The following is a 21,425-nucleotide window of genomic DNA, read 5'->3' as shown; positions in this document are numbered from 1 at the left end:
CCTTGGGTATGAGAGCTGGTTCAATTCTTTTGGATCCTCTTGGTGAATTTGGTTGCTTTGGTCATTCAAACTCCTTAATAAACAATCAAAGGAAAATTCTCTCGTTCCAACAAACACAGGTGTCCTACAGTGCATCTTCAGATGAGTCAAAGATGGGGAAAACATGGTGCCTGTCCTAGTAGACAACAGAGCTACTCCCCAAATTCCAGTCTTTATCCTCTTCTATTTCTTTTTTCTCTCTTTTGCAAAGAATTCTTTGGGAAAGACCGACCTCGGCAGCTGGCCCTCAACAAGTCAATCACAAGCTACCAGCTCCGCAACCTGGCCCATGACACCGAGTACGTGATTTCCCTCTATGTGCTCTTTGGCTCAGTGGAAGGACCGGGGATCACAACCTCAGCCAGGACGTGTGAGTATGGGCAGTGTGTTCAAGTAACTACCATAGCATGCATCCCTTGGGTGGATGGTTCAACTTGGTGTATGCCTACTGAAGGGAGGTTCCAGATTTTTCATCAGAGAGGTTGAAAGGTAGAGGAAGAGGACTATAATCTAGTATGGAGATAATGGCCTGAGCATTGTGTTGAAAGGTTGACGTAGGCAAACACTCATATTCAGCACCCATGGGAGCTCCAGGTGGATGTTTTGATCCTGAAGATAAGATCCCATAACTGCCTGAATCCCCATGCTGCCTCTTTTGGGTTCACAGAGTTGCTCCTACCTGAATCTAGAACAGAGGAAACACCTTGGTGCTAAGGGCCATAGGATGTACATGCAAGACCTTAGAGTGTTCAGACCAGTCTCCCTTCAAATGAGAACAATGAGGCACCAGGGATAAGACAAGATGGCACTTTTAAACATTATCCAGTTTTGGCTTTACTACACTGTCAACATGGAGCCCTTTGGGGCATCAATCAAGACACTGTCTAACACCAACTTCATCTTGCAGCTCCTCTTGGCTACATCTCCAATTTCAAGGTGACATCCTACACCAGTTCAAGCCTGTCTCTGGCATGGAGCGCCATGTTGGCTGCCACCAAATTCAAAGTCACCTGGAGACCTGTGGGAGCCAGCAATGGTGAGCAGAAAAAAGGTGCATATACTTCTTCCTGTCAAAGACCCATATCAGTGGCCATGGCCATGGAAGATTCCTTTCCAAAGCCCTGATCTACTGCCTGGAGCAAGAAAGAGACCTCACTGTTAAGAAACATAGTCTTCATCCAGCACCTACTGCTGATAGATCTTTCCCTCTTTGTGTTCATGCTCTTCTATTTATGAAGTTCATCTCCCTAGCTCTTGAATTGCAGTACAACAAGGAAAGGCTGTTTCCTTTGGAGAGGATGCCACCAGCCTCACTGATGAGCTACAAGAATCATCCCTTCTTTTACAGAAAAACAGGTGGCCAAGACTCAGTACCTGGGCAGTAGGTTGTTGGCTCACCGGATTGACCACCTGCTGCCTGACACCCTGTATAAAGTCAGCATTAGGGCTGTCTTCAGCAAGACTGAGGGGCCAGAGGTGACTCTGACTCACCGCACAGGTATGTCCTTATGGAACAACCTTCTGTGTCGGGACACTGGGGCTGGATTCATGGAGTTTTGCTTCTTTCAGTGTGTTTTTCACATGAGTTTATCAGAACACGTAGTGTTTGAATGTGCCTTCAGTTTTTCTTCAGTGTCATGACTTAGAACTACAAGCACTTCATTGCTTCCAAATTCTAATCCAGTTTTGGCTGGGATAGAGTTAATTTTTCTTCCCAGTGGCTGGTCTGATGCTGTGTTTTGGATTTAGGATGAGAACAGCTTTGAAAGCACACCCGTGTTTTAGCTGTTGCAGAACAGTGCTTACATAGGTCAAGAAGTTTTCAGCTCCTCACACTCTCCTGCTAGCAAGGAGCTGGAAGTGAACAGAGCCAGGAAAACTGACTCAAAATTGCCCTTATTTCTTTCTTATTAAATTGCCCTGAGTGCATCAATTCTTACACTTTTCTATTTTGCAGCATCTCTTGCAGATTCCAGCCCCATCCACACCATCCAAGATCTGAGGATTACCAACACAGCTGTAAATAGTTTGAAGTTGTCTTGGAGAAGGCTTCCAGGGGCAACTCACTATAAGATATCTTGGGTGCCATTCAATGGTAAGTATCCTGCTCCCTTAGGTGCAGTGTGAAGACAAAGAAGATCACCAGAAAACAGAAACTTAACTCAGTCCTATTTCCACAGATATCAGGGTGGATGGGGGCTATAATATCTCCAGGGACAGACTGAAGGCCTGAAACCTAGCCAAGTTTTCATCTGTAATCTAGAGATAAGTTGAATTTAGGTGAGGTTAGATTTGAGAAATCAGGGAATGGAATTTCCTACCAGCACTCTATATGGTTTCTATTCTAACCAGAGCAATTCTATGGCTCTATGCAGAGGGTTGTTAGTTAGGGTAGTATGGTTAGGTGTGGTTGGACTCGATGATCTTTTAAGGTCTTTTCCAACCTGAGCAATTCTATGCCAGGCCAGGGAGGAAAATGGCCGTAACAATAATTGTTAACAGCAATCATCGTTCTCTTTCTATGTAATATCCTGGATTTATTTATTTGTTTGTTTATCTGTTTTGTGGTGTTGCTACAATTGTGGCTAGGTGGCTTGGGAACCTCACATTTAGTTGGAGCCGAGAGCAACTCATTCACCATCCCCAAGCTGAAGGAGAGCACCACATACACCATTGACGTGTCTGCAGTGATTGGAGGACAGGAGGGAAACCCCACACTCCTCACAGCCAAAACTTGTGAGTATGGACACCAGCAGGTGGGGGAATAAATGTCACCAGAGCAGTGCCAGGGATTGTGATGGGAGATGGGATTAGGCAAGGAGAAATATCATTGGGCAACATCGATGCGAAATATCTTCACCATTCTCAGCAGGTAAATGTAAACATCATTCATGAGTTTATGGCATCATGTAATGTGATTGATGCTGCAGAATAGGGAGATTTGGAAATCCAGGAGTGGAGAAGATGAGGTGTGTAGAACCTGATGGAGGCTTCAAGCAGTAATAGCATCTGGCAAAAGTGAACAGGCATGAAGTTAATTTCCTTCCTCAACAACTCAAATTTAGTGATTGGCTGGAAGAAAATCCCAGCATCCAGTCTGAAAATGTTACAATGATTTGATAAAATTATATCAGTTCCCATTTAGGGACATGAGTTAGTGGACAGTATTGATGGTAGGTGGACAGTTGGGCTAGATGATCTTAAAGGTTTTTTCCAGCCTTAATGGTGAAGGTCTCTGAAACTCATCACAGATGAAGAAGTTTTTCCTAGCACACCCCTCACTGCACATTGGCATATAGTGAGCATGGTGGTGATGGGCCATCGCTTGGTCTTGATGATCTCAGTGGTCTTTCCAACCTTAATGATTCTATGATAAGCTTGCTTTCTTTTTCTTTTCTAACAGTGGGTTTACCCAAAGTGACTGAGTTCGCTATGCAGGAAGCTGCAGAGACCAGTGTTTTGCTGACTTGGGCTGCTGTTCCTGGAGCATCCAAGTACCTACTAACATGGCGCTTGTCCTCAGGTAATATTTGTGTGGTTGGAAAGGATGGCTTGCAGTTTAGACCCATATGGCATGAGCTGCCCTAAGAGGATCTGAGGTTGGATCATGGACAAGTGTGGCTTGGCTTGTGGTCTATTCTGTTCAGCACACTGTCTTAGAAACAGCTGGTGCAGCAGAAGATGAAAGTGGTGGGTAATATAGAAGAAATTTCTTTCCACCAACAGCTTTAATTGCCATCCAGAGAGCCCTAGGCAGGCACAAGCAGTGTGCCCAGGTGGGTTCAACAAAGCTTAGTGCAAGGCCTTGCACCTGGGTTGTGGCAACTCCCACTATCAGTACAAACTGAGGGATGATACTGTAGATGTTCCTGTTCATTGCAGGGGAGTAGTAACTCCATCATTTCCCTGTTCAATGCCTCACCACTCTTTCTGAGAAGAAATCTTTTCCTGACACCCAACTGGTGCAACCTGAGGTCATTAGGAATAGTTGCAGTTAACCAATAAGTGGTTGATTTTGTTTATCGTACAGCCTTAATTCCTTTCTGTTCAAAAGCTTTCCTACACAGCAAAGGTCTTTAAAACTTTCCTAATCATTGCTTATCATTTTTGGCATATATTTGTTTGGGTGTTTCCCCAATTGATTTATTCCTAATGGGTTTGCCATTTTAAACAACCAGGAGTAGGCTTAAACCTCTTTTGATATAGCAAGTTTCCTGACACCGCTCCAGCCACTAGCTTTACTCTTTTTGCTAGGAATCAGTTAATCTTCACAAGTCAATAAAGAAAACAGATCTGACAAAATTCCCCTGTGCTCCCTGCAGTGCTTTATGAGTTACCAGGTCATCAACTTTAATTTTTTTTTAATTCCAAGGACATTTTAGTATTGGCAGCCTAAGGCTTGCAGCATATGTCACTCAGGATGAAGTCCCCTGCGATAACATCATTTTTTTTCCCCTCTACATATTATGGATAAATGATTAGGGAACAGAACATTCAGCTCTCTAGGGTGATTTAAGTGATCTAGTGTAACTGTTCCTCTCCTGTGCTATGCTGTTAAAGCATCGATTGGTAAGTATTCAAAAATCATTGGTTTCAGAGTTGTCAGGAGCTCAGAAATGGATAATACCACATCTGACAGTCCCACTGTGCCCTCACTCCATCGATCCTTCTGAAATAGGTTTATAATTATTGATTTAGCATCATAGTCCCATGAATCTTGCCACCGAGTTTCAATAGTACCAATGAGATTAAATTTATGCTCACGAGTAGTTCAAATTTCTCTTGTTTAATTATCCAAGCATAGAAAGACAATTAATAATTTTCACTTTTTTTTCCTCTTGGTGCCTTTATTAATTTTCTTCTCAGCAACTTGATGTTTTTCGAACTGAATGCTCATTCATTACCCATTTTCTTTCCCCTCAAGTTGGGCTCATTTAATGCTCTCCTCCCTACCTGCCTACTCTAACCATCCTGCCCTACAAGAGGTTGGATCCCCTTCCACACAGCAGAAGGTTGTCACAGTTTTAAATCTCCATCTCTGGTACTATGTCAAACAAACACCATTCACCTTGATGGGGCTCCATCCATATCCAGTCTTCCCACCCTCTCTGACTGGAAGGACCTTGGAGAGATTCAGCTACATGTTACAGAATCACATACTCATTAATATTGAAAAAGATCACCATCAACTCTTCACCTCGTTGCCTTCCTCTCTCTTCTTTCTCTCATCTCTTGAGTATTCCAGTAATGCCAAAGCCATGAAGTTTGTTTCTATTCAATCAATATCTTGCATTTATTCTTTGAAAACTGTCTCCAGAAAAGCAATCGTCCTTCTCTAGTGCTTGTAGACCCATAAGCTTGCCATCCTCATGCCATGTACCCAACCCTGGGTGTGATCAATTTCCTACCTCAGTCTGCTATCAATTTCAACTCGTGCCAGAGTGTGGTACCCTTACACTTTCTCATTATGTGAACAACCCATTACATGAAACAGAGGGTTTTAGTGCTAAATAATGGCACGGCCACGTTGTAAACATAATTTAATGTAAATGAAACAGGTTATTTACAACTACTTAATTTATTTTCCTAGAAACTAACCATTATTCTTTGAAGGAAAAAATGTTATTTCATAGTGAAAAGGTACAAATTTCATTTTATACCTTCCATTCCCCACCATTTCAAACTAGAACTATCTATTGTACGCAACCACATTTCACAAGTTAGGCTTATTTCTCAGCAAGCTTTCCATTCATTAACAAAAATAACCCTGTTTCTACACACACCAGCCTTTGCAAACTATTATGGATATTTCATCCTTTTCTTCCAGCTTCTGATCTTTCCCTGGAAGTGCTGTCAGCAGCTTTGAGATCGTACCGAGTGACAGGACTGAGCTCTGAAGAGACGTATTTGTTTTCCATAAGGCCGGTCTTTGGAGATAGAGAGGGACCAGAGACAACACTCATTGGGCAAACAGGTATGAAGGCAGGAAGGTCGTGCTGTAGTTTTTCCTAGCTAAATTCTATTGAAGTTAATTTATTGTTGGTTTTTTAGTTTGTTTTGTTTTGTTTCGTTTCCTGAAGTTCAGTTGCTTTGTGAGATAATACCATTATAACTAAGATGCTGACAGCAATGGGTTGATGGATAGACTAAATGATCAGACTGTCTTTCCAACCTTTATGATTCTATGTTGGCTGTCAGCTGGACTTCATGGTGATTCACCTCCACCAGTCTCTCCCATGACTTCTGCAAAACTGGCTACGATGAGATCCCCATCTCCAAGCAATGTGAGGACCACTCCTCTTCCATTAACCACCACTACGTTACCAACAACCCTGCTGTCATCTACCACAGCTTCTGCAACACTGACAGCTCTCCCTGGGCCAAGTGAGTGTGTATCTATGTGTGATTTCAAGATGATGTAGAACAGCTTACAGAGGTTCTTTCTTCTCTCTGCAGTCTGTGGCAAGTTCAAAGCAGACATTGGGTTCCTGGTGGATGAGTCTTCAAGTATTGGCTGGAGTAATTTCAACAAAGTGAAGGATTTCCTCTTCCGGATCATTTCCTATTTCCCTAAGATTGGGCCTGAAGGGACACAGGCAAGCGTTTGTTATTCTGTTTCCTGAAGGTGATTCCCATCCAAGTGTTTACCCATTGCTCACCTCTGCAGTTTCAGCAGCCTGCTCACTCACGCTGAGATTCAGAGAGGTTAAACATTTTGACTAAAAACATGCATCTAACAAAGACCAGAACAGAAGTCTTCTAAATCTCAGCCTGAATCCCTATTCATTTGGAGATATTCCCATTACTTCCTTATTTTTCTAAGACCAAGTCATTAGGAATAAAGCAAATCCCAAACCTACTGAAATACTCTCTAGTTTATTGAGCCCAGTGATGTATCAGCCTCTAGGTGCCTTTCTAGGATCCTGTTTCTTCCCACATCCAGACCACTAATGAGAAGAAATCCAGATTCTCAATCCATGATATGAAACTTCTCAAGGGCAAAATGCAGCCCACTGTATTAAATTAAACCATGACCAAGCAAAGCCAGTGGAAGGACCCCATAGATATTTTATTTGTGATTAATTAATGTTATATGCAAATTAGACCTTTGAAATGAGGACCTATGTAGTTTTCAGCTGAAAAGGATTGTAGGTAGCCTTGAAGGTTTAGGCATTTGATGTATTTTTTTTAATCAGGTTGCTGTTGCACAGTACAGCGAGGAGCCCAGAGCAGCCTTCCACTTCAACCAGCACCAGGACCGCAACAGTGCTCTAAAAGCTGTCAAGGAGCTGCGCTATGCTGGAGGAAACACAAAGACGGGTGTGTATATGTGAGTCTATACAAGTTGGGAAGGTCTTCTGGGCCAAAACAGAGGGTTGAAGCCTGGTAAGGTGTTTGAATACTTTGAACAGGTTTACCTGGTTAGAAAGTTATGGTCTAAAGTACTGTAAAATTTGAGAGCTGAGGATTATATGTGTTTTTATTCCTAGGGATGGTCTATTCAACTAGTCTGGTGTCCTTTATTCGTGTCCTAGTTTTGCTGCTGGGTTTCTCTTCATTGTTTTATAGCCTTGAGGGAGATTTTTATACCTGGCTTGGAGACCTAGCCCATAAACATTAGATAAGGATGGTTGATGCTGAAGCATCCTTATTACCCTCTCCATGCACATTTTAATGAGCAAGTTCCAGTGGTTATTGCTTTGCTACCCTAACAACAAAACAATATACCTAGTCTTATCTTCATGACATGTCATCACATAAATGTCCTGTGTTCCCTCCTGCTGCACAAATAACACAGCTCTTCATCAGCTTAATATCTCAGAAATTCAGAAACTTGTCTTATGTTGTCAAAAACCCAGACAACACTTCTTACCTCCACGTTCCCAACAGGATGGTGGGGTGCACCTACTTCCCCAAAAGCAGTAATATTAAATTAGAGGTAATTGGTTTTAACATCTTAAAATGGCCCACCTAAATGTCTTCTAGTCGGTAAACATAAAAAGAAGCCTTGAGGAATGCACATATGTTAAATGAAGACTTGTAAACCTCATCTTGACTTAATGGCATTGGTCAGGAACACAGAGAGATGGTCAGAATGCAATAATTTGGATGGGAAATCCAAATGGATAGAAAAAGTGGCTGTGAAACTGGGCCGACTGCAGACTCTTCAGTTACCTTGACTCTAGTCCTGTTTTATTTTGGTTGGTTGGTTGTTTATTTGTGTGGGATTTGTCAATGGAAGCATTTTACCTCCCTTAGGAGTCTTTCCATGCTATTTTGGGGCTGCTTAACCACTTCAGCTGGTGGGAGAGTTCTTTAGAAAGCTTCGTTTATCTTTCTAGGGATATTTGGAAATGAGAATTCTGTAATTTATTTTCTTTCCCTAAAATGAATGGAAAAATCTTCACATCACCCAAATTTATCTTTCCTTTTCCAAAACTGTCTGAAGAATTCAACCTGAACCATTTCAACCAGCCTGATTTACTGCTGTCTTCCCTCAAAAGGCATTGCTCCATGTTAAGGTCCACTACCTATTTATGGGGCCACACTGAATGCCTTCTTACCTCGATGCATGGAACGGGAACCCACCTGTAGACCTAACACTTTCATAGATTTAATTTGTGTCTCTCCATGTTTACCCAGGTCGTGGTATAGCCTTTATGCTAAAGGAGTTATTTCAGCCCTCCAGAGGGATGAGACCAGACCTCCCTCATGTGCTGATGCTCATGACTGATGGGCGATCCCAGGATGATGTGTTGCCACCTGCCAGAGCAGCCCATGCTTTGGGTAAGAATCGCCCTATGGTGTTTCCCTAAGTTCTCCTCCATGTACAACCAGAGATTGACTTTCCAGAGGGCTGTGTGAATTGTCCACTTCAAGTGCACTGTTGGCTTTCTTCACTTCTTAATCCTTTCTTCTTCCTGTTCCTGACTTGAGTGCCTTTGTGTTGCTGTAACTCACACACACTGCTGCTGGTGAATTCTCTAGCAGCTAGTGGACTACCTAGCTCCCATCAGAGGTTGTTTACAGCAAGGCTGTGATGAGGGGTTTGGAAACTCTGTTGTTAGCCATTTTTGCTTCTATTCAGAGAGTGATGTGTTTCAGGAATCCGCATCATTGCTGTGGGTGTCTCGGGAGCTGACCCTGCTGAGCTCAATGACATTTTACTGCAGCAGAACCTCCAGAACGTTTTCTATGTGAGCACATTTGATGAGTTCCCCCAGATCCTCCGAGAGTTAATAGAAGTCATTTGTTCTGACCTTCAGCCCTCAGGGGCCCTGCTGCCATCTGGGGAGGTGAGCTACTTTACAGATCTCTGAATAAAAGACAAATTATCTGGCATAGGTCATGCACAAGGACAATCTTCTTTCCTAAGCAAAGTTTCAAAGAGAGGAAGTTTAGAATACTGGGTTCAATCCTGACTTCACCGACTGTTCAGTCCCAGACATAGAATCATAGAATCATTAAGGTTGGAAAAGAGCACTGAGATCATCTAGTCCAACCACCAACACAGCAGATCATCTAGGCCAACCATCAGCCATCAACCCATCAAGGTGAAGAACAAAAACTTTCAAATCAAGGCAGTAGAACTGGGGAAGACAGAACAGAATTTCAAATGTTTTGTCACATACAGTCCCTGCAGGGCCAAAGTATTTCAATGTATTATAATTATGTTACCCTCTTCTAATTCTGATTGATGGATGTTTGGTAGAGATGTGTATGATGGGTTATCTCCAACAGTGATGCAGCTGTTTCAATGAATAGGTTGATGACATGAAAGCACAGTAACCTCTAGAGATATACTGAGGGTTGATATGTGATGTCTGGCCCAAAACCTGGTCAGTCTAACTCAGACTCCATGTTGTAGGTTGCAAGACCTGAAGCTGACAAGCAATTGCCTTTTGATGACGCAGACAACAAGGTACACCTCCCCAGTCCATCACCAGCTGAGCCAGACATCCAGAAAGGAGTGGAGGCTTGTGGTCCCTGGTGTCTAAAGGTGAGAATTCCTTCAACGATTCGCAGGAATATAAATAATACATTGAATCTCAAAGTCCACTAGGTTGAAAAAGACATTCAGGACTGTTATGTTCAACCACCAACCAGACCTACTGAGTCCCATCACTAAACTATATTCCTTAGTGAGGATGTGAACCAGTCTGTACTGGAAGAACTTATTCCTCACTTCTTTACAATACAAGGGGTGTGCTAGCCAGTGTTTCATGGTCACACTGGTTTGGGTTTATTTGCAGTCTTTTGCTGAATCTAATGATCATTTCTTCCATTTTCCTTTTCCTTTTAAGAACTTTAGGGGCTCACCAGCTCGTGGAGGCCATGACCCATATGGGTTTACTATGAAGGGAGAGAAAGGAGAGAGGGTGAGTCCATTTTCACCTGCTTGTTTAATTAATATACAATTAAATGATTAGTAACAACAAGGAGATCTTCAGATCATTTTATGTTGGTGTTTTGATATACGTTGCTCTATGCTGGCTTTGAAAATCAGGCAAAAAGGAACTTTTACATGTATGTATTTACTGGCAGCTGAGGATTCCCTCAAGCAGTGCAGAAAGCCAGTGATGCATGAAGACATTTGTGTTGGCAGGTCTACAGCCATAACTTGAAGACTATTGCTTTTCATTTAGGGTCTACCTGGGAAGGATGGCATTCCTGGACTACCAGGCAGACCGGGACGAACAGGTCCTCCTGGTCCCCCTGGTCTCATGGTATGTGTTTGCTTTAGCAAACCCCAACAGAGTGGCACTTAATGGAGAATTGAGCATGGCTCTCAGTTCTCTCTCTCCTGTTTTGCAGGGTCTCCCTGGCATCCAAGGTGATATTGTAAGTATTCCGAACGCAGTGAATGTCATCAGTACAGTGGGAACCTAAAGCTTGATCATTTCACAGTGATGATCTTGTGGGTGCTGTGGTTTAATATTTCATTATTTAATTCCAGGGTTCTCCAGGCTATCCGGGACCAGTGGGGCCAAAAGGCGACAGGGTAAGTTTCATTCCTGGGTTTATTTGCAAAGAAGCTCTGATGTTGCTGTGATGTCTTGTTTCTGAGCAGTTGCACAGGGACCTTTGGTGTATATGAACTTTGGAGTTACATATAACAGCTCTAGACACGGTCTGTGGGAGCTGTCTTTCAGCTTAGCTGGGAGATTTTTAATGTCTTAATGGAGAAAACTGCTCATTTCTTATCACAGGTCCTTGGCATGTTTCAGTTGGATATATCAGAAGCAGGTAGAGTTGAGTCATTCTGCACTTCTGAGAGTCTTCATTATGAATAAGCCTATTTGTACACATTTAAGACACGGAAAGCTAAGGTTTCAAGACCAGTTTTAGGCAGTTCCTAGTAGCAGCTGTCCTGTCCTTCCTTTATCCCCAAATACTTGTTTCTACTCCTTCCTCGCACTCACTTGAGCTGCCCATATGGCTGTACCATGCCCTGTTTTTACCTGGATCTCCCAACACAGCTGAATATGCATCTTTCTTTCCTTGCACACAGGGAGAACCTGGTTATGTCCTGGGAGGAGTGGAGGTGATTCCTGGCCGAAATGGGCATCCCGGCCCCCCTGTGAGTATACCCAGATATGGTGGACCCTTCAGTCTGGGGAACTGACAGAGCAGCAAAGGGACCTGGGAGTGAGCTCACATCTCTATTTCACCTGTTTTTTGTTGTTATAGGGACAGAAAGGACAGCCAGGAGTTCCTGGGGTAGCAGGACCACAGGGTTTACCTGGACTACCAGGGCCACAGGGCCCACCAGGACTCTCCATCAAGGTGAACAAGGCTATCTGCACCATGGCTCTGTGATGTTTATCCCAGAAAGGGGTAATCTGCCATAATCCAGAACCTCTAGATACTCTGTTTATTCAAGGGCCCTAAGAACACATGTTTCTCCTCACCATTATGGGATTATGTCATTGAGATATAGAAGGATGAACTCTATATGGCTTTCCTTGCCACCAGGACCCTGCTGATCAACTCAATCAATAATGGAGCTTGTAAGGTCATAGTCAGCTTTGTCTGACATGAAACCAGACCAGACACCTCTACTGAAGCTCTAATTTCCTTTGAGAGTGGGAAGTTTTGGTCTCTTGGGCTGTGATCCTGCAGGAGTTTCTGACCAGGATCTAAATGCAGAGAGGACCCCCTCTCTAAATTACCACCCTGCAGTAATACTCCTTGCCTTTCATGTTTCAGGGTGAACCAGGGGATTTGGGTCTCAGGGTAAGTATCTGAGACTGACTTTCATGTTACTGTATGATGGCAAACTTCTTGTTTTAATTATTTATAACTCACCCAATAGGTTCTGATTTCAGTACTTACCAGTTGTCCACCCAGACCCAAAAGGGTCACTGGGACAAAATGTAAGATGGTTCTGTGCTTCACGCAGGGCCCTCGTGGAAGGAATGGCATCAAAGGGGACAGAGGAGGCATGGGAGAGCCGGTGAGTTGTCCACCAATGGTCAATCACTATAGAAGAGCCATTGGCCATAGCAGGAGGGGACCTGGGAACACCAGCTGACACATAGGGTAGGTGGGGAGGGACAACATCCACTGCCAGCTCATGTCAGCCGCCACTGTGAGATGCTTTGATCTGCTGATGAGGGCTGGCACATGAAGCAGGGCCAATTAGGCATTTCTCACCTTGTAGTCTTCATCCTGCTGATCCGCTGTTTATGAGTAGCCAAAAGGAAAACGTTAGGAGCACAACACAGCCATTCATTATACTAAAAGCAAGGACATGTTCTCATGGCTCAGAGCAAACTTGTGAGAGCTACATCCATTACCATGCTCGCAATGACCACAAACCCTTTGGCACGATCAATCATGCTGATGGACAATAGAAAATGTTGCATGATGAAGGCTGCTCCAAAGCAGCAGTGATTCTACCTGGAGCCCCTGTATCACCCATGGAGCAGCTGAGTGTAGCCCGGCTCCTTTCCACATTCCACCCCTCTCCCCCTCTCAGAAGGACAGAAAAGAGCTGAGGCAAGTCCAGAAGGGTCAATAAGGTGGCTCAAAAATGTAGGATGCTAAATACACTGTGCAGGTGGAAGATTTGGGACAAAAAACAGTAAAAGGGAGGTGACTCCTCATACCAAAAGTCTCACATGGATGTTTTCAGTGTCAGAAGAGAAACACAAGAAGAGAAATAGACCACAGAAGCCTACTGAGGATAAAGAAATGATGTCTGGTTTGGAAAGTATGTACTAATAATGCAAACCTGAGAGATGAGTACCCAGTCTATATCTTCCCATACAGTCAACACTTCTATTCCCAATCATTGGGAGGGTGGAGATGGGGGACATCTATACATAATCATCTCTGTAAATCCGCAATGGCAAAGCAACTGGTAAGACAGGTACATCAGGAAATATATATCTCTGCTTGTGTTTCTGCAGACTTCTCTTTAGAATAATTGGTAACAAACAGTTTGGAAGAAGAAAGACATGATAATGTATTTTCTTTTCCAGGGGAAACCTGGCTTGCCAGGCCCTGTAGGGCAGCATGGTGTTCCTGGACTGCCTGGACCAAAGGGAGAAAAGGGAGAAAAGGTCATTACTCTTACCAGATGCTTGTGAGATCCATCATCCCAAGAGGGAGCTAAGAACAGCTGAGATAAAGTAATATCAATGTAGACTGAGTGAAAATAAAGTGGAGATACATAGGGATATTCCCCCATTCCCCTCCTCTCCCAGCTTATATATGCTCAAGTCTGTGCACGGTGGAGTACATGCTTCCTCTCCATCCAAGCTCTCGTTTTCTCTCTGTTCTCTTTTTTCCACCCAGTGGAAGATCTCTGCAGTTCCTGCTGCCTCCCAAGCCCTGCATGTTTCCTATCCCTGGATGGGGCCACTTCAAGTAGTCCCTGAAAACACCCTTGCTTTTAATTCTCTTCTCCAAATCATTGCTTGTGCCTTGTCTGAGGTTACTGGCTGGATATATATATTAGCCAAATGGTTAAAGTGCTTATTTTTCACCTCCTTCTTAGCAGGATGGTTAAGAATAGAGCTCTGAAGCAGATTGCAGACAGGGTAGGATGTATCATGCTTTGCAGTTTAGCATTGTGTGCACAATGCTGTGCTTACCTTTCAGGGGATGGCAGGAATTGGTATTCCTGGCACTGCTGGCCCTAAGGGGGAAGAAGGACAGCAGGTGGGTTTGCCATTTTGCTGTGAGGTTTTTGCTAAAATCCCCCTGGAGTGTTCAGTTTCTCCAGAGACTTCTCCAGTACCTCTTCTATAGATTGTCCCTGGTGGGTACATCCTGTGGTTGCAAATGGAAAGGGACAAAGAAGGGAAGAAAGTGAGTTTTAAAGTCTGAGCTTTCATTTTTTTCATCTTTTTTTTAAGGGGGTGATGGGCCCTCCAGGAGTACCTGGACCAAAGGTAGGTAACAAAACACTGAACCTGTGTCCCTGTGTCTGGCACTGAAAGTGTCAAAGAAAGAAAGCAGCTCTTGAGATCATCATAGATGATCACAACAGAATTTCAACAGAATATTTTTCTTCTTTTTTCTGTATTTTTGTTGTTTGTTTGTTTGTTTTATCATAAAATGGAGGAGGGTTGTTACATGAAATATAAGGTCATTGCTAATGGTAACAGCCAGCTTGCTGTTCGTGTCTTGCTCTTCAGTATAGCAAAGATCTCTTCAAATTTCACAGCCCTGGTCCACACAAACAGGAGTCTGTGGCCAGATGGCTTCATGGACTCCTCTTGAGGATAAGCAGACTTTATTAGGGTGGTCACTGGTGATGTTGGCCATACCCAAGGACTTAAAAATTATGCTTGAACTTATATAGAAAGTATTTAATCTGTTTTCAATCTGGTGGAAATTCTCTTTTGATGTCTTATAGGGACTTCCAGGACCTCCAGGGCAGAAGGGAGTCCAAGTAAGTCAAACAGTAAGAGAATGGGTTTGACTAGCTCAGCTGAAGGTGTCTTAAATTTCTGTAGGCACAGTCAGGTGTTTTCATGGTGGGGCTACACAGAGAAGAAGCCAACAGGGAGTCAAGTGAGCACTTACCCCTTACCGTCCAACCGTGCCTTCTGCCTAGACCTATCACCAGGACAGACTAATGCATCCTAGATGATACTTTGATGATCAAGGGCATGCACTGCTGGTTTATTTCAGAGTTGCATTGGCAGCATTGATTTAGAGACAAAAGGTAGGAAGCCAGCTTTATAGTCCCCAATTCAGGGTCATAGCACAGTCATGAAGATTCATTGCCATCCAAAGGTCAGTCATTGGTGTGTACAAGCACAGGCTAAAGCAGCTATTTGCCAACTACCCTTTTCATAAGAACTATCCTTCAGTCTCATCCCTGGACCCAAAACCTACTGAAGAGGGTGGGATTCTGTCACAACCTTCACTGACTTTGCGATTTAGCTTATATCGCTGTGGGCATTTTATGATACACCGTAGGCAATGCCATTTCTTATCCCATAGCTAGGCTAACATTATCTTGTTATGGAAGAGATCATATGAGCCTCTCCTTTAAAAGGGAGACCCATTCCTCAGTAAGAGAGTACTTCTGTGATTTCTTTTTATCTTCAGGTTTTGGGACCACCGGGCAAGAAAGGTGTCAGAGTAAGTCCATTAAAAAGCACTGCTTGAACGTTGCCTGAAAAAGCGAGTGATGGACTATGTTTCAGTGCCTGAATCATATATCCCTTGTGATAAATGGGAGAGGAGAGGTTGGAAAAATAGCAGTAATCTTGCCCTGCTGATAATTCTTTTGCTTTTATTAACATTTTGTGCCTGTCATTCTCTTTCTATCTCTAGTCCATGGGGAAATCTGGTATTTCCATGTGCTAGTTTTAGGAGGTAGAGTTCAGAAGCACAGATCCAGCCCACACAGAGAAGTTACTTTCCAGACAAGGGAGGCACTGGCATTAAACCAAAGAATAGGTGAGGCAGGTGGGAACTTCTAGGGGTCTCTAGTCCTACCTCCTGCTTTAAACATGGCCAACTTCAAAACCAGGTCAGATTCCTTTGACCTTTTATCAAGCACCTCCTATGACAAAGAGTTCCCCACATATCTGGTGCCCTGATTGGCCTTTCCATGACTGGAGGAATCTGAATTTCTCAAATGAGGAAGATTCCTGAGACAGAGCTGTTCCCCGCCTGTTGGCCATATTGTACATCTGCTTTATTGTGAGGCACATATACTTCACTTCTGCAAAGTCTTTGTGGTTGTACAGGGCCTGGCATATTTCAAACATCTTTTTTTTTATTCTTTATAATTTATTGTCAATCTGCAGAGAAATAAAAGATCTCTCTTATCTTTGCAAGGAGTATTTACTGCAGGAGAAAATCCTCTTGGCTTTTTCACTCCTGGCATTCATGAAATTATCTTCATACTTCCCTTGCCCTTTAGAGATAATGAGTTTTGCCCTTCTCTCTGAACTTGAATGTTGGAGTCACCTCCATTCATTGGTTTTATTCCCCAGACTGCTTAATAGTGGTTATCAAAATGTTTCTCTTCTTTTAGGCTCGATGATGTTGGGTAATAACCTTGGGTCTGAATTTTATCATGCTTGATATCACTCTAAAGCCACACAGCAATTTGTAGTTGTGTAAAGTTACATACATCACCAGTTGCATGGTTGGAGAGTCTAACTGTTGTGATAGGCTTTGTATAACATAAGGCCAAGCACTAAGGGAAAGCTTCAATATAAACCTGAAGATGAGTGGGTGGATTGATTGGATGGAAGGAAGGATGGATGGATGGATGGATGGATGGATGGATGGATGGATGGATGGATGGGTGGATGGATGGATGAATGGATTGGATGGATTTCCCAAGGGTTTTCAGAGTGGTTTGAAAGTGCAGAATGTAGCTTTAGCAAGCCACTTGAAAACGCTTTGGTTTTCCTGCATGATATTACTAGCTTTTGGGATGTCTTTATACACAGGGAGATATCGGACCAACAGGGGCCCCAGGACCACAGGGAGACAAAGGAATACAAGGAGACAAAGGAGAGAAGGTAACATACTTGCTCTTGTTCTCTGAACATTTTCAAGAGAGGGGTATGTGTGGCACATAGGAACGTGGTTTAGTGGGCATGGTGGTGGTGGATTGATGGTTGGACTAGATATGGTCATTTCCAACCTTAATGATTCTATGATTTATGTCTTGAGCTTGAAAGAGACACTGCATCATCTCCCTTTGCATCTTGCTTAGAACCAAGAACAAGATTGGCAACTAACTCCCAACAGTTATAGCAAGGAGAAGGAACAGGCTGGCCCTTAAGGGACTGCAAAGTGATAATGGGTTGGAGATAGCTAACAATTAATATGGCACAGGGCATAGTACCAAGAATGAAGAGTGGAGTGGGCTCATGTCTCCACAACTAATGAAAGGTAATGGAAGAATAGTAGCCAAAATGTGCAAAATCCAGATGGGGAAACTGAGAAACTGGGTTCCCCAAGCCATACTTTAGTGAAAGTGGCTCTCTGCAATAGCATCTCCTAGAGCTGGCAAGCAGTGCATCTAGGAGGGGAGAAGGATGTGATAACTGTATAGAGAACTGGAAGGTGAGACTGGCAGAGGGTTTACACTATGTCACTGTCATTGATTTTTACAGGGAAATCCAGGTTTTGGCATTCCTGGTCAACCAGGGCTGAAGGGAGACACAGGGGACAGGGTAAGTGGGGCAACACACTGGGTGTGAATAGGGAACAGCTAAGGAGATGAATCAGAAACAGTTTCTCAGTAATCTCCATTCATATGAACTCACTGGCTGTCACTCACAAGGCCAGTCATCATCAAATTAATACCTCACTTATAATGAGAAGCTGAGCTATCTCCCGTCTTTGGTGCTCCCATGGTGTATTAAGGAGCAGCCTGCACCCAACTGTGGAACACCATGCAGAACACTTCCGATTCTGGAGGAAAGCATGGAAAAGCAAAGATTATCCAGGAACAGTGTGAGGAACAAAACCAAGGAAGCCCAATTTTCAATGGCTTTGTGTCCTGACGTGGTTTAGTGAGCATGATGGTGATGGGCTGATAGTTGGACTTGAGGTTCCTAGTGATCATTTCCAACCTGAATTATTCTATGGTTCAATGAAAGGAAACTTGACCTTTATCTTCCTGACTTATGTGTCAAAGTTGCAAGAATCTGGTGGTTCCCACTTGTGTTCACTAATATCTAATGAGGGTTGAGTTTGTGCTTTCCCCATGAGAATATTAATTGTCCATTTTGCTTTACTCCAGCAATGATTTATAAAATTCAGAATCTTTGAGATCCCCACCCCTCTATCAAAATCAGTGGTTTTAGAGGTGGTGAAGACAGATGCATCTAGACAATGTGTGCTTGCAGCAGCCCTTCTCTTGGGACACCATATGGTTTCTCCTTCTCTGCATCATACTAATCTTTTCCATCTGCTAGCACCTGCAATCAAGGAGTGGCTTTGCAGCATTAAGTCTGATGTGACCCTTTAGATATGACAAAGGACCCCTATCTGAAATTTTCCTCCCTCTGTCATTCTCAGCATGTGACTAACAGCGTCTATTTCTGCAGGGAAACGTAGGCTTGTCTGGCAGACCAGGTTACAAGGTGAGTATATGATGCAGTGATTGCAGCACCGTTTCATGACTGATGTCTGTGTCACCCAACATAACTTGAGTCAGCAAGGTTTAATCTTTGCTGTGGGGATAGAGTCAAAATGTGAGGGGCATTCAAAAGCTGAAGTCTGAACAGCTCCTGCTTTTCTGGAGTCTCCATGTGATGCACGGAGCCTTGCACAGGTAAACAATGACAAGGTGACATGGAAAGGGGCACAAATTCTACAAACACTGTCTTGTAAGATTTGTGAGCAATGGCTGCTTGTGGGGTCTGAATGGACCAGTTTTAAGATGGATGTTTCCATCTGAGCCTGCTAAGCAAATAAGAAGAATACAGCCTTTCCTAGAGTAGATAGATGCTCTGAGCCCAAACTTCAGCCAGCAGTGTGGAAGCAGTTGCATTGCAATGGTGCAATGAGCCAGCTTCATGATGTCTAAAATGAGAGCACCATGAAATACACAGGACGAACATAACAACTGCCTTGCTTTCTTTAGGGAGAAATAGGTCCGAAGGGAGAAAAAGGTGAACCAGGATTACCTGGGAAACCAGGCGAGACCGGCCTAAGAGGTAAAGATGTAAGTAGAAGTTACAAGTCCAGGTGGATGGTTGTGCTGATACGCTCTGAGCCAAGCCAACAACCTTAGGTTATGCCCTTGCAGAAGCAGGAGCAAGAAACAACATGGGACCAGTCAGAAACATGCATCTTAGTCTGGCTGGGGAAGAGACAAGTCTCAGCCCTACAGTGTCCAACAACATGAATCTAGTTTGCTGCCTCAAACTAGGCACGATGGGTTGTTCATCAGGGGATACACCTTCTTGTTTGCTCTGTCTTTTCACAGAAAATGAGAAGATGGATCCTCTTTAGGGTGTTTTTCAGGCTCTGTTTTGGGGTGAACACATGGCACCGTAGTTGACTTGCTATTCTACGCTGTGTGCTTTTGTCATTGAATCAATGCATCATACAAGGAATGACCATGGTGTGCAGTCACACCAGCCCTGAAGGGCATACTCTTATTGCACAATAGATCCCTCTTTCAGTCAAGGTAGCACTTCCCAAGAGCTTCATGTGTGGGTTCAGGTAAACCTCTCCTACTGGTAGTCACTGAAGACTTTCCTTTAGTCCAAAGAGCTGAGTTGATGCCTGAGCATCAGGTGGAATAGGGCAACCAAGAGAAGACTTGAGGAGGGGAAAAAAAAAGGAATTTATAGTGAAAAAAAACAACCTGGTTACAAGGCTAAATGTAACCTAGCATTTTTGCATTGTATTTTAGGGAGAACCAGGGAAGAAAGGCACCTCTGGGATGAAGGTAATCAGTGGGAAGTCCAAATCTTCTGGGGTTATGTAGGTGCCAAATACAGCAGCTTCATTCATGACTGCAGTAGGTACAGCAGTGTAGGAGAATGGTTGTGTTTAGGGTGAAGTTCCTTGTAGCCCAGAATCTCTTCTACAGTTAGTTAAGCTTGAGTAAGTTGAGCAGCATCTGCAAAACCAGTCTCTTTGATTTGTTTTGAAACTAACTCCTACCTATTTTATTTTCTGTTGCCTTGCCCTTGAATTGTATGAGACTATGAAGAATCCTCATTGTATTTCACATGGCTTTATTTTGTTTCAGCTTTGTTTTCTCATCTTCTAAAGATAAAAGATACAAAATGAAAAGTGAAAAAGAATCAAATTATGTTTTCTTTGGGAGATAGTTCTTTATGCTCAGCAGCAGAAAGTAGATTTCAACTCATAGTGGGGTTTGGTGGAAATAACCCCATTTCCTCCATAGATATCAGTAGTCTGATGTTACCATATATCTTCAACTCTATTTACTCTAACACTAGGGCAGATATAAAATCAACCCTAGTTAAGTATAATTCAGATCACCTTGACTGGTGATGGTACCAACTTTATAAGCATTAATACCAAAGAAGAAACCTTAGATGCTTTAGGGCTGTTGGAATAGTAGTAGGACTTGATTTCTCACCCTCTAAAATGTTTTCTCCATGTGTAAAATTAGTACTACCAGTGAAGGTTCAGGCTTGAATGAAGAAGGCTTTTAGAAGCTTCTACTCTTCTTTTTTAGGGAGAAGCTGGTGCCCCAGGAGAACCAGGAGAGAGAGGAATGAGGGTAATAACTGTTATTATCATAATTTTCTGCCTAGGTGAGCATTTCTCTTGTTTGCTTCACTTTGTGGAACTGCTGGATGTGTTCTGTTTCCAATTGTTTCTCTGAATCCTTTCTCATTAGGGTCCACTTGGACTCCCAGGACGACCTGGAGAGCAGGGGATAAAGGGCGACCCAGGAGAACCTGGGAAGGATGTAAGGCAAATCCTGAAAGGGCAGTTGCATCTATGTTCAGTCTGATATCCCTCTAACTTCTTAGGAAAACACTGGCTAACATCAGCTATGTTTGTCAAAGGGATGGAGGTCTTAAGGACGTGATATTTCTACAGACTCTATGAAAATGAGCAACTGAATGGGTGAAAGTCCCGAATGAGCCTACCTGATGAGGATTACCCTAACCCTAACCCTGTGACAATTACACCCCTTATTAAATATTAGAGAGTTCCTCTGCAAGAGTGAGGGTAAATTCCAGATTTTATTAGCTCAGCTGCTCAAGGAGGGGTTTGTTAGTCTATTGAAGGCTGTGCCAGCTAGAAGATGCTGAGACCCCTCTCCCCTACCATAGCTTGTTCTCACCCTTCCTCTCTCTCCCCTTCCTAGGGAATTACTGGAGAGAAGGGAAATAAGGGCGAATCTGTAGGTTTGCACTTTCTCATTTATAATTTGCATGATAGAATGTCTGTTTGGT

General features: G+C 43.3%; 1 protein-coding gene across 14 annotated transcripts in view; it reads left to right on the top strand.

Annotated features, from left to right (window-relative positions):
• The window catches only part of LOC107325293 (collagen alpha-1(XIV) chain-like), a 90,453-nt gene that overhangs the window by 20,443 nt on the left and 48,585 nt on the right, over nt 1–21,425 (top strand). For 5 of the 14 annotated variants that reach the window (XM_085544514.1, XM_085544381.1, XM_085544323.1 and 2 more), the window contains exons 14-47: nt 251–409; nt 947–1,090; nt 1,388–1,537; nt 1,997–2,134; nt 2,629–2,775; nt 3,443–3,562; nt 5,867–6,013; nt 6,238–6,423; nt 6,496–6,635; nt 7,236–7,359; nt 8,683–8,826; nt 9,145–9,335; nt 9,908–10,039; nt 10,344–10,418; nt 10,686–10,766; nt 10,855–10,881; nt 10,997–11,041; nt 11,552–11,620; nt 11,731–11,826; nt 12,250–12,276; nt 12,443–12,496; nt 13,527–13,607; nt 14,149–14,208; nt 14,406–14,441; nt 14,909–14,944; nt 15,610–15,642; nt 16,971–17,042; nt 17,643–17,702; nt 18,582–18,617; nt 19,121–19,201; nt 19,898–19,933; nt 20,696–20,740; nt 20,861–20,932; nt 21,338–21,373. In XM_085544514.1, coding sequence (XP_085400640.1) covers nt 251–409; nt 947–1,090; nt 1,388–1,537; nt 1,997–2,134; nt 2,629–2,775; nt 3,443–3,562; nt 5,867–6,013; nt 6,238–6,423; nt 6,496–6,635; nt 7,236–7,359; nt 8,683–8,826; nt 9,145–9,335; nt 9,908–10,039; nt 10,344–10,418; nt 10,686–10,766; nt 10,855–10,881; nt 10,997–11,041; nt 11,552–11,620; nt 11,731–11,826; nt 12,250–12,276; nt 12,443–12,496; nt 13,527–13,607; nt 14,149–14,208; nt 14,406–14,441; nt 14,909–14,944; nt 15,610–15,642; nt 16,971–17,042; nt 17,643–17,702; nt 18,582–18,617; nt 19,121–19,201; nt 19,898–19,933; nt 20,696–20,740; nt 20,861–20,932; nt 21,338–21,373 — 3,080 coding nt within the window. The remainder of the gene's footprint in view (nt 1–250; nt 410–946; nt 1,091–1,387; nt 1,538–1,996; nt 2,135–2,628; nt 2,776–3,442; nt 3,563–5,866; nt 6,014–6,237; nt 6,424–6,495; nt 6,636–7,235; nt 7,360–8,682; nt 8,827–9,144; nt 9,336–9,907; nt 10,040–10,343; nt 10,419–10,685; nt 10,767–10,854; nt 10,882–10,996; nt 11,042–11,551; nt 11,621–11,730; nt 11,827–12,249; nt 12,277–12,442; nt 12,497–13,526; nt 13,608–14,148; nt 14,209–14,405; nt 14,442–14,908; nt 14,945–15,609; nt 15,643–16,970; nt 17,043–17,642; nt 17,703–18,581; nt 18,618–19,120; nt 19,202–19,897; nt 19,934–20,695; nt 20,741–20,860; nt 20,933–21,337; nt 21,374–21,425) is intronic. The other 9 variants (XR_014945243.1, XR_014945232.1, XR_014945209.1 and 6 more) reach the window with 6 other exon arrangements.

Source organism: Coturnix japonica, chromosome 1 (assembly GCF_054131305.1).
Source record: "Coturnix japonica strain WE chromosome 1, WE-NBRP24, whole genome shotgun sequence".
Taxonomy (NCBI): Eukaryota; Metazoa; Chordata; class Aves; order Galliformes; family Phasianidae; genus Coturnix; species Coturnix japonica.
Note: the sequence above shows the minus strand (reverse complement) of the source record. Positions and strands in the feature narration are given on the sequence as shown.